Source organism: Cryptomeria japonica, chromosome 10 (assembly GCF_030272615.1).
Source record: "Cryptomeria japonica chromosome 10, Sugi_1.0, whole genome shotgun sequence".
NCBI classification, from domain to species: Eukaryota; Viridiplantae; Streptophyta; class Pinopsida; order Cupressales; family Cupressaceae; genus Cryptomeria; species Cryptomeria japonica.
This window is the reverse complement of record NC_081414.1, coordinates 47,652,429-47,664,994: the sequence shown is the minus strand read 5'-3', so window position 1 is coordinate 47,664,994 and position 12,566 is coordinate 47,652,429. Positions and strand designations below refer to the sequence as shown.

General features: G+C 37.3%; 1 protein-coding gene across 1 annotated transcript in view; it reads left to right on the top strand.

Moving 5' to 3' along the window:
• Window positions 1-12,566, top strand: part of LOC131029452 (isoamylase 3, chloroplastic) — a 311,234-nt gene that overhangs the window by 11,853 nt on the left and 286,815 nt on the right. The window contains exons 2-4 of the mRNA XM_057959949.2: window positions 2,730-2,808; window positions 2,910-2,984; window positions 11,952-12,100. Coding sequence (XP_057815932.1) covers window positions 2,730-2,808; window positions 2,910-2,984; window positions 11,952-12,100 — 303 coding nt within the window. The remainder of the gene's footprint in view (window positions 1-2,729; window positions 2,809-2,909; window positions 2,985-11,951; window positions 12,101-12,566) is intronic.

The window sequence follows — 12,566 nt, the reverse complement described above, 5'->3', positions numbered from 1 at the left end:
AGATAATTTTATTCCCTTATTAATAAAATTTGCTCTAGCCTTCGGGAATAAAATAAGGCTAGCAAGTTAATATTAAGTTGTGCGCTACGCAATGGGGGACATTACATATTGTGATTGAGATGACACCTACACTTGTGGTGTCGAGGTTCTCCTTGTAGGGTCCCAATTCTCTAACGTTGCAATTGGTGAAGCTGGATATAGTTGCCCTAGACATGGACATCCTTGTGGTTGAGAACTCTTTGTAGATATCTATTCTCTTTTGGTCATTAGTAATTACAATGGGTTTTAAATCTATGGATTCCATAAAAAATTTGCAAAGAAGGTTGAATGCAACATTTGGTGGTTGCTTGTGTGAAGGAGTGTGTGGAGAACTTTAAGGCATTTGAGTAGGGGTAGTGTAGTTTGTAGGGTATGGTGAATCGTTGTGCATCTGCTCTAAACAATCTTGGAGCTACTAGATGCAATTGTCTAGAGTTACCGCAACATTATTGGAGTTTGTTGTGGGCATGAGCAGTGCGCAAGGAGAAGGCAATGGTGGGTGGAGGTTTTGTGTAGAAGTTGTAGGCTCAGGCACATAGGTTGCATCTGCCTCACCAAAGTGACATACTTTGTTTTTGTAAAATTGTGGTTCCATAAAAATCAAAACTTCTGCTCCAACATACGATTTTTTAATTAAATCGGATTTCATAAAATTTGAAATACAATGAATTAAATAGAAAATGCAGTCCAAAGGGCGCTTGCTGGAGGTTTGTACTTGGACCAGTGAACTAGCTAGAACAATTTTTTTTAGATTGCAAGAAAGAGTGCAAGGTGAACTCAAGAGGAGAGCCATACTTTTCAGAAAGGAAGATAGAGAAGCCCTATGAGTTGCTTGCAAAGGAGAGGGTAAAGCAGCATTAGAAAATAACTTATTTTGTGAGAGAGGGAATAATGGAAAGTGAGAGGTTTGATTTTTATTAAGAGAAGGAGGAAACACCAATGCAAGGATGTCTCCTTGACCATGGTAGAGTTTGCCATAGTCCAAAACATCAGTAAAAATGATTGACCATGAGAAATAAACTGAAATGTTAGAAGCACAGAATTCAGAAATCATACAACTAATAACACAATTGGCACTTTGGATTGGGGAAAAGGCTGAGACAAGTGACCAAGTGAATCCTCATACATGCTACAAGAGCAGACACTAAAATGAGTGCGATTTATAGAGTAGAAATTGCAAAGTTATGCAATTTTTTGACTCAATAATATACACCTTTTAAAATTGTTTGTAAAGGTGGTCTACAGTATACATCACGTGTCTTTTTCTTCAGCTTTCAGTTGATCATATCAGTTAATGGCATGATTCTGGAATGTCTCTGTAAAATACCCCATTTGGATTTTGTTTTCAGTAGTCGGAAATTTCATTGACTTTCCAATAATACTTCCAATTTAGAAAATGTGTTTTGGATCTGGATTAGGTTCACCATGAAACCTTGTTGGTTTGGAGATCAATGATGGATATATTCCATTCTTTGCCTTTTAAGGGGTTTAGTACTGAGCTGTACTATTTTTGGCTTTTTTGGACAATGTATTTTTGCAAGTTTTCTTCGACTATTTTTTCAATTCAAAATAAAAAATCCTTCTTGGCAATTGATGTTTCTTCTATCCCTTATGTTGATTCTTCTTGTGCCACCTCAAGCTTTGCTATCTGTGTAGATAGTTTATCTAAATTTGTTTCTGAAACAAGAATTCAGCTGAGACCAATGGCAACTAGATCCTATTCATCTGTATATTTATATACTTATTGTTTTTCCTTTTGCTTAGTGGAATATTATTATTTCATTGACATTGAAAAGTTACATCTACGAATAGTGATATAAAATTAAAATTCCCTTTACGTTGCCATGTTTGGTTTAACAATATAAAATTGCAATCATCCTTATTTGTTATTTAAAAACCATCCAGAGAAGTAAAATAGCTACAAATTTACAGCAGTATATAGCAACAGGTGTTAAGTAATTAATTATGATAGATGATACTTTCATAACTTCAAATTAGTTCACATAAAATCAAGAAGAAGGCACTCTTAATTATGACTTCTTGAAAAAATACTAACTAAATAAATTTAGCTCACTTTTCTTCATAATTCAACCTAGTCTACTTGGTACACAACCATACGATGCACCCAAGTACTTCTTTTGCTGGCTATATGATTTGTTTTATAGTATCGATGAGCATTTTCTGTCATCTATGGACATTAAGGTAAATCATATATATATATATATATTCTCTTTTATAACATATATATCATATTAACCTAATATATTTATTAGAGGGCACAGATTTATTCAATTGATGTCTGTACAGTTGTCCTGTGTTTTTTCCATTGAATTTTGTAGAATGTTTAGTTATAGCTTTCCTTTATGTTTTTCAAAGTCGTTTGTAGTCCTTAGAGTCAAGTCCCATATTCATTGAGTATTTTGTTTATTTTCCGAAAACCTTTTTGTGTTTTTTGGTTAACATTGCATGATACCTTCATATTTTAATATGACGTTTTCCTTGCTATAAGATGATATAAAAATTTGAAGTTTCTCTTCACTGATCATTTGCTTTAATTTGCTATTATGAAGCTAGCAGTAAACTTAAAAATGAGAGTTGGAGAATTATTTTTGGGAAACACATTTTTTATAATTTAAGAAATTTTTTCTTGAATCACAATATTGAAATTGCCTTCTCTGATTAAAATGCAGTTTATCCTCAAACGTGCTGTTGAATTCAAACAATCAAAATATCACATTGTTGCATTTAGCCTTGGGCAATATTTGGACGGTAAGCAAATGGTTCACTCTTACATTCAATGTACTCACAAAGTTATATTTTTCAAGATGTGATGGGTTTAATCTAATTAATAGGTAAATATTTCCCAATAGGTTCCAAGGCAGGGCAAGCGGAAGCAAGCTAAGTCAATCATTTGTAGTCAAAGTGCAAAAGAGACAACACTCGAGGTATTATTGTGATGTCCCCTAGTTGGAGGCAGGCTGTTTATTAACAATTAATCTATATTATTGAATGCATCATTAAATATTATAACATCTTAATTTAAATGTTTAGATTAGCAAATACAATTCCATGACCCTATATATCAAGGTCGTATCCCTGTTACTTATCTAACCCAAACTGAGGAGGGAAAATTATTGTGCTAGGGCGCTTAGAGACCAATAAACAAGCAAACTCCCTCAAGGTTTTGGGATGCAGGCCCTTACCCCATCTTGGGACTACTCCCTCAAGGTTTCCGGCATACCTGTCCTTACCCCATCTCAGGATTGCTTGACTTGTGAGGATTTAGACCACCTCTCCCTTTGCACAAATTATTCCCATCCTCCATAGGCATTAGCAGAAGTATTAAGGAATGGCTATTAATATTATAGTCTTTCATGTCCTATAAATGTATACCAAATTAAGTATGACTGTCATACATATTGCAGCCTATATTAATATTACTACTAAATTCTGCATAGGAACATTATCAGGCTTCATATATTAAGCACATCCCCATGCATACCACCAAGAACAAAGATGTTTACTGCCTGTAACTTAATAACAGTTCTAATCTGATCTGATCCATGGTGATGTAATTGGGTGCTTTGATTCCTTTCCTTATCTGTCAAAGTGAGGGAGAGGTCACACCTCTTCATCATGTATGCCATTTGGCAAGAGACACACCCTTTCACACACCCTTTCACCATTAGCACCCTTTGATAGAGTGCCAAAATCAGGAGTACCCTTCACATATCTAAGCACACGCTTTGCTGCAACCCATTGTTCAACTTTTGGGGCTGACATGAAACAAGAAATATAGCTCACAGCATAACTGATGTCAGGTCTAGTGGCAGTGAGATAGATGAAGCTGCCCACTAGTTGCCTGAATGAAAACTCATCCACTACAGGTGAATCTGATTTGGCTGATAATTCGAGCCCTATCTCCATAGGTGTAGATGCAAGTTTACAATCTTGCATTCGAAACTTATCTAGTAGGCTCTTGGCATACTTTGATTGAGAAATGAATATGTGGCTATCAGTCTGCCAAATCTCTACACCGAGACAATAATGGAGAAGTCCCAAATCTGTCATATCAAAATGCTGACACAAATTCTGTTTGACCTGCATGATCAGATGTGCTACATTCCTAGTAATGATGAGATCATCAACATAGACTACTACAAATAGAATATCATCACTAGTATGTTTGCCATACAAATTGGTATTTGAAGGACTCCTCTAAAAGCTTTCATCAATCAAGTACTTATCAATTTTGATGTACCATGCACGAGGAGCCTATTTGAGGCCATAGAGTGCTTTGACTAGTCTACATACCTGGTGTTCCTTACCGGCAACCTTGAAACCTGAAGGCTGCGTCATGTAGATTTCTTCCTGCAAATCACTATTGAGAAAGGCACTCTTGACGTCCATTTGATGGACTTTCCATCCAAATTGAGTTGAGAGAGCGAGGACAAGTGTAATGGTACTCATCTTGGCTGTGGGAGCAAATGTCTCCTCATAGTCTATGCCCTCCTTTTGTGAAAACCCTTTTGCCACCAACCGAGCCTTGTACTTATCAATGCTTCCATCAGCTTTATACTTGACTTTAAACACTCATTTGCAGCCAATGGCCCTAGAGGAAGATCGGACAATACCCAAGTGTTGTTTTTTAAAAGACTATGTTGCTTAGCTGCCGTAGCCTTTTCCCATTCAGGTACACCTTTAGCCTCTGTATATGTTTGAGGCTCATAAATACTGTGAATGTTGGCCATAAGAGAAAAATTAACTGTGTGTTGCTTGCTTTTACCTCTAACTGATCTACCCTCAATGAGCTCATCATCATGAGGATCACCAATGGTCTTGGCCCACCACTTAGGCCGGAGAGTAGAAGTACCAACATCTGCTGCAGGATGAAGATTACTTGGAATATCTGGAGCAAGCTCCTCTGGATGTGGATCTAGAAGATCCCGAGGAAAGTCAGGGGGTGCAATGTTATGCTTGGGAGACCCCACAACTTTAGAATCAATTGAATCCCTCCCATCAGTTGGAGCTAAGGGAAGATGAACACCCATACTTACAGCCCTAGGAGGCTGATCCTAAGTGCCCAAATCAGGAGAGGAAGGCTGAAAAGGCCCTCTTTCTTCATCAAATACTACATCTCGACTGAATATGAGGTGATTAGTGTCTATATCAATCAGCCAATATGCCTTGTGGTTGTCATTGTAGCCGGTGAACATCAATTTTTGACTCTTTGGACCCAGTTTGGTGCGCTTGGCATCTGGAATCCAAACATAAGTTGTAGAGCCAAAAACTTTCAAATGACTGATTTTGGGCTTCCTGCCAGACCAAGCTTCCTCTGGAGTCATCTTCTTAACGGCCTTTGTGGGACATTGGTTCAAAAGGTAGATTGCCATGAAGACCGCTTCCACCCAAAAGTGTTTTGGAACATTTCTATGCTCCAACATAGACCGAGACATCTCAGTGACTGTACAGTTCCTGCGCTCAACAACACCGTTGTGTGGGGTGTAAGGTGTGGTAAGATGATGCTTAATGCCATGTGATGCACAAAAGTTGGTGAACTCTGTAGAACAAAATTCCCCTCCATTGTTGGACTGAAGAGTGACTATCTGACAGCTAGACTCTTTTTCCACTAAGGCCTTAAACGTCTGAAACATGGTGAACACCTCTGATTTTTGCTTAAGAAAATAAACCCACATGCGTCTGCTGAAATCATCAACAAATAATAGAAAATACCTGCATCCAGTGACTGATGGAGTGTTCATGGGACCACAGATGTTCGCATGAACGAGTTGCAAGACCTTGGATGCTCTCCAAGGGTCTCCGTTTGAAAACGAAGTCCTATGCTGCTTTCCAGCTTGACCCACTCCGCAAACTCCATGATTTTGAGTTTGAATCTCAGGTAATCCTACGACTAGATCCTCTCGAACCAACTAAGAGAGATAGTGGACATTGAGATGCCCATATCGCTGATGCCAAAGAGTGTTGATGGAAGTACTCCTAGCTGCCATGGCGAGCTCCTGAGAACCAGAAGAATCAACAAGTCTATAAAGACCATGATCCTCAATACCAACTGCAACTGTAGTGCGAGTCTCCCTGTCAACAATGCTACACTTGTGCAACCTGAAGACGACATCCAGTTGTGGTGAATACTATATAATCTGATTGACTGACAGTAGATTGAGCTTCATACTAGGTACAAAGTATACATCGAGGAATATTAAATCCCTCCCACCAGATGAAATCTGAATGTTTCCCTTGCCGACAACAGTATACTCTTCGCCTCCACCAAAGATCACTGAATTAGTGAAAGGCATGTACTTTGTAAACCAATCCCGACAATGTGTGAAATGCCGAGAGGCTCCAGAGTCAATGTACCAAGTTGATGATTGAACGTCATCAGAGGAGGTTTGGGCCATGAACGCATAGAATGCAGATTCCTTCTGATCAGGATGCGTGGCAAAATTGGCTTTTTGCTTGGACCCTCCCTGTTTGGATTGCTAGGATGCTATCAATTTCCGGCAATCTTTCACCAAATGGCCATATATATGACAGTAGGAACACTGTAAGCTGTTCTTTTCGGAAGACTGTTGAGGTTGACCTTGACCTTGTCCTGTCTGCTGGAAGGACGAAGCTTTACCCTTGTACTTATGTGAAGCTGAGGCTATGAAACCCTGTTTAGTGGATGAACTAGCGCTGCTTCTAAACTGCTGCTTCCATCGATCCTGCTGTAGTAGCTTGTTGCAGAGATCAGGAAACTTCAAATCAACACTAGTAGAGGAGATATTGAGCATATCAATGAAATGCTTGTAGGATCTGAGAAGGCTTTTCAGTGTGATCACTACCATATCCTCTTCCACCATGGTTTGGCCTATAGCTTCCAATTGATCACGGATGTCCTTGATCTTCGTAAGATGTGCCTAGATAGATGACTTCTCATCCATCATGATAGAAAATAACATATTCTTCAGAAAGAAAGCTCGACGCTTGTCGGATGTTCCATGAAGATCCTTCAAAAGATCCCAGATCTCTTTTGCTGTTTTACTTGAATGCACATGTGGGAGTTGATCATCTGTGACAAAGAGTTTGATAAGTATGATAGCCTCTCGATTCTTCACATCATGTTTGTCTTGATCATCACCTGCTGTTGTAGGACGAGATTCCTTGCCCAAAACAAGCTGATCAAGGCAACGATACTCAAAGATGGTAAGCATATGCTGTTTTGAGGTGTTGTAGTTGCGGTCTGTAATGTCCCTACTAGTTAGAGATCATTGTCCTGCAAAATAGTGTGTTAGAATACAACAAACATATAAATATATAATTGATCTGAATTGCAATCTAACTTTAAAATACTTAATTAACATAATCATAATTTTTATCTAATAAAAAGGATACGAATGCCATACGAAAGTATGTCCTTAGGCAGCCGTGAAGCTCGCCTTCTTGGAACCCATCTTGGTTCCAAGCCCTTCTTGGAACCCCTCTTGATTCCAAGCCCTTCTTGGAACCCATCCTAGTTCCGAGCCATCCAAGAAATCGAAGGTTAATTCAATTCCTGTCTTGGATGTAACCTCTTACACCCAAGCCATCCGAGGAAGACCCTATGTCAATTCCTCGCCTTGGATGATGCATCCCATCATCCAAGTCCTCAGAGGGGACCGACCAGATCCGTCTCTTCTTGGTTGAATTTAATCAACCAAGCCATATATATGCATACAGGTATTCAGTATGTACTGCCCTAGGGATTAGCATAATCCCTCCCTTAAACTAAGGAAGTTTCCTCCCTATAGTTTCCATCATGTGATAATATATTTCTGCCTTTCATTAATTAACATGAATATTTTTTGCCTTTCATTAATTAACATGAATATTTTTGCCTTTCATTAATTAACATGAATATTTAAACTAAGCATTGACATATATTCCTTAATATTTGAAATCCTTTCATTAAAGCATTTACTAACATGAATATTATTTATACATTAATTAAACCCCTCCCTTACCTATCTAATGCATTTATTATAACATTCATTATTTATATCCATTAATTACTTATATTATAATGTTAACTATTTGTATCCCTTTTAAAATACATAATAATTAACATTACCAACGACCTTGCCTATATTCATAACCCCCTTAATATATTTACCCTTTTACCTGTTCGCTTGCAGCAAAATTCCCTTTTTACTCCTCTACCTCCGCCGTGTCTCCTTTTCCTTGCAGTGGCTGCTTCCTTTTAGAGCCTCGCGAAGGGCTGTGACCCCTCACGATTCCCTTCCGCACCAAGGGGTGTTGTGGTAATGTGATTACCGTCGCACTTCTTGGTGCGGGGGAATCGGGGGGGGGGGGGGTTTATTAGTGTTTGCCTTCCTATTTAATATTACGGTTTTCTCTTTTTAATATATATTAAATATGATACTTCCTTCATTGTTATATATATTTAAAATAATAATATAATACTTCTTGTATTATATGTGTATATTATATGACATTTTAAATAATGTATTTCCTCTTAGTATATTAATATTATTTAATACATTTACACCGGTGATATTGTTAACTCCTTCCTTATGATAATCAATATTATTCCTTAATCGCTACTAACCATAACTGATGACTATTATCAAACTAACCACCATCTCCACTCAAACCGATATTGCGTAAGTCCCTACTCGGTGTCTTTCAACCTTAGAGGAAAATTGTGAAGTCTCATAAATGAGACAATTTTCTGATTTCATTTATATGATTAAATATAATAACATTAAATAATTACTTAATAATTTCAAATAATCATTCGTTGATAATTAATATATGATAATAATTATTGTTTTATTTATGCTCTACCTAATGATCAAGGAGGGGACATGACACGGTCGTTGAACTTTTGATTGTGTTCCAACATGATGCTGGTTAATGATGCCATCACGGAAATCGAGGTCGATCGAGGTCAACGGAGTGAAAGCAAGAGACAAAAGAATCTGATTTAAAAAAAAAAATCAGAATAGAAGCAGCTGCTGAAAAAATTGAAACCCTATAGGAGAATTCTGGCACGAATTTTGAGGTTTGGAAGAAACCCATAAATTAAAATTTTTTGCAAACTTAAAACCATAGAAACCGGACTCAGACTCGGCCCAGACTTGGCAAGGGTGACTCGACTCGGGACTCGGGACTCGGATCGGCCAAGACTCGGCAAAGTGAAAAACCCAAGAAATTTAGCGATTTTTAAGGATTTAAAACTTGTTTCATGCACCCTTTATTAAACAAACCTTAAATACACAATAACATCATCAAATAGAAGTTAATTTGATCACATACACAAGTATACATCGATCACATTAGTATAAACGCAAATTGTATTTGAAGGAAATAGCAACCAATAACCATATATATATAAATAGTGTCAAATGTAAAAATATTACAAAACTCATGGAATATGAAATCCATGACATCAAAATTCAAATGTTCCAGTTCCACACATATATCAAAAGTAAAACAACTACAAGTCTATGGCTCAGAGGAGCTTGGGTCCTTCCTACAAAGGCGTCTAATCCATGACTTGCCATGACTTGGCCATGACTCGCCAAAACTCGCCATGACTCGCCGAGTCCGGGTTCGAGCCACCCAGGATTCGTCGAGGGTCACTCGGCCCGTGACTCGCTGAGTTTTGGCGAGTCATGGCGAGTCACAAAACTCTCCTTAAAACAGCATAAAGGGTGCCTAGAAGACAACAAAATCCCCGACGTCCACAAAATTAATAGAAATTGCGAACTGTTTTTAAATTCCAAGGCAAATTCGCTGGCACAAAATTCGAGACACGGAAAATGAGACACCCATAAAAATATGAGACCAACCCAGAAAAGCTCTCGAAAAACCCACCAAGAATATGAAAACAGAATGCAGATCCAACAACTCAAAAATTGAGGCACAAAAAATGATGCACCCAGAAAAATATGACGACGACCTAGTTGAGGTCTCGAAAAACCCACCAAGAATCTGCAACCAGAATAAAATTTTGACTTGAACTGAAGGGTCAAAACCCTAGTCAAAAATTGCAAAAACCCTAGGAAAATTTTCAACCTGCAAAAAAAAAAATCCACCCAGGAAGAGAAAAAGAACCTACAAAAAAAAAAAAAAACAGTTTAAAAAAAATCTCTTCAATAAAAACTTCGAAAAATTTAAATAACAAAAACTTTCGAAATTTTTAATTTCCATGCTCTGATACCATGAAAAATAAATTGAATTAATGATTCAATAATTGGATGATTACATTGAACGATATACACACTTATATAAAGAGGTTACAAGACGATGTTCTATAATTAGAACATAACGTTAAAGTAAAAGACTAAAGAGCTAAACGCTAAATTAAGCTTAAACGCTAATTACATAAAAAAAGTAAATGACCATTAACCAAGGAACTAAAAATAGGTGACTAACATAGAATTAAATATTCTAATAAAGCCATGACTGAAAATCAGGAAGCCACTTAAGTGAACCGTACCCCACCACTTATTGAATCAAAAGACTTCTCTAACTCAGAAAATTGGCTAAGTATGGAGAAGAAACATACTTAAGCCTTATTAGGAGAAAAAATAACAGTGGCTAGAGAAGGGACATGACACAAAGTCACTATGAGTAACTTGAGCAATGAGATTTGGTGGACAATTAGGGTTCCTAAGTCAACTTGCAAACCTGTGCACTATGCTTACCATGCCACTTTCCTTGCATCTTGGGATCAAGAGATAGGAATAAATTTGCACTAGTGTGGGCTTTAGGCCCTAATATGCACAACATGGACTTTGGTGTCTGACATGCAAAGCTTGAACTTTGGTGGCTGAATTCTTTTTTACACTAACTCGGACTTGTAGGTTATATTCACATTCTCGGCCTTCAGAGTATGATCTACATAAGCTTGGAATTTGGAGTCTGTATTACAAATTTAAAAAATGCAAAGGCAGATTTCCACACTGAACTCCAAACTCCGACCTCTAGTGAACTTACCTTTAAGACCTTAGAGCTCGATTGCAAATTTATAGCTTTGCAAAAGATATCTGCAAGTTAGAACCTGATAGAGTTGAAACTTGGACTTTGGAGTCTAAAGTGCAAATTGCAACATGCAAAATGCCACTTGAAGATTGAACTATTACTGCCATCAAACGTGGACTTCGGGGTTTGAAATGCAATCTTTAGTATGTAGGTTGAGACAAAATGTCCGAGTTTCTATTAAGTCTAGGACTTCAGGGTTTGCAATGCAAGTTCTAACATGTAGATTGGGACTCAGTCTGAACCCCTATTGATTTGCAATTTTTATCTCAGGGTCTGAAATGCATTTTGCAATTATGCAACATTCTTGTCCTTATCATGGTTGTTTGACCCTTTGATAGGTCTTCTCCACCTATAAGGGTACTTTTTGATATAGTCATGCTATCATATATGTGTTTGGACACTAAAGTAGGCATGAGCTTTTGCCATGTATTGAATAAAACATTTTACATATGCAAGATCTGGTCAAGACACAGCAGCTTCTTGAACAGCTGGAAATGCATGTTATCTGTCATTTAAATTTGCCTCTCAAAATAATATTCATCTGGATTCCTGTTCCACTATTCTATAGTTTGTGTGTCATATCAAGGATAAATAATGATTCTGGTATAGATAGGTTTCCACCACATATACTCATAATATTGTTTCTTGTAGATTTTCATTTTCTTGTTCCTTTGTTAGATGCTTTTCCTTCTTTATTCTATTTCTCCATTGCATGCAATCTTATATTAAAAAAATGTGGAATTTGAATTTGCTTTTTGAAATGTACAAAGATTTTTTTTAAAGTAGGGTATACTTTTATTTTTTACCGAATATTAATCTTCATATTGGTTTTAAGTAGGTTGAATGTTGGCACTTTTAATGTGCAGGTAGAGATGCCGCAAGCAATTGACACTGACAATGTTAGATTATTTGGAATTTCCACTGGCCAACCTTCTCCACTGGGTGTTTCTCAAGGTGGCAATAAAATCAACTTCTCACTTTTCGCTAAACATGCCACTTCTGTTACTCTTTGCTTGTAAGTCATTTGGATGGTAGCATTGTTATTCATTTCGCAATCTTTCCCTCTGCTCTTTCGCTTTTTCCATTGGATGGAAACATTATCTTCATCAGTAATCGTGTATCTGGCTTCCCACAGGCATTTCTTCCACCCATGGAAGAACTTATAAATTGCAACCCACAATATTATAAAGGAAACAATTAATAAATGCGTAGATTGTGGATGAAAGATAGCTATTGATGCTGCTGATGCTACTAATGTGGCTAAAAAATTGTTAACAAAGTTTGTTATATCATTCATGCTCATTCATGCTCATTAATTGTAACCCCTATGATGTTAGCAGGTTGTTTATTCAGAAAGAATGGAAGAAAGCAATTCTATTAATGTTCAGGAATGACCAAAATAAAATCAAAGGGACTGGAATGTACAGCAGGTATAATAGCAAGGGGCTCGGGCAAAAAGGCCCTAGCCATGACACAAAAAG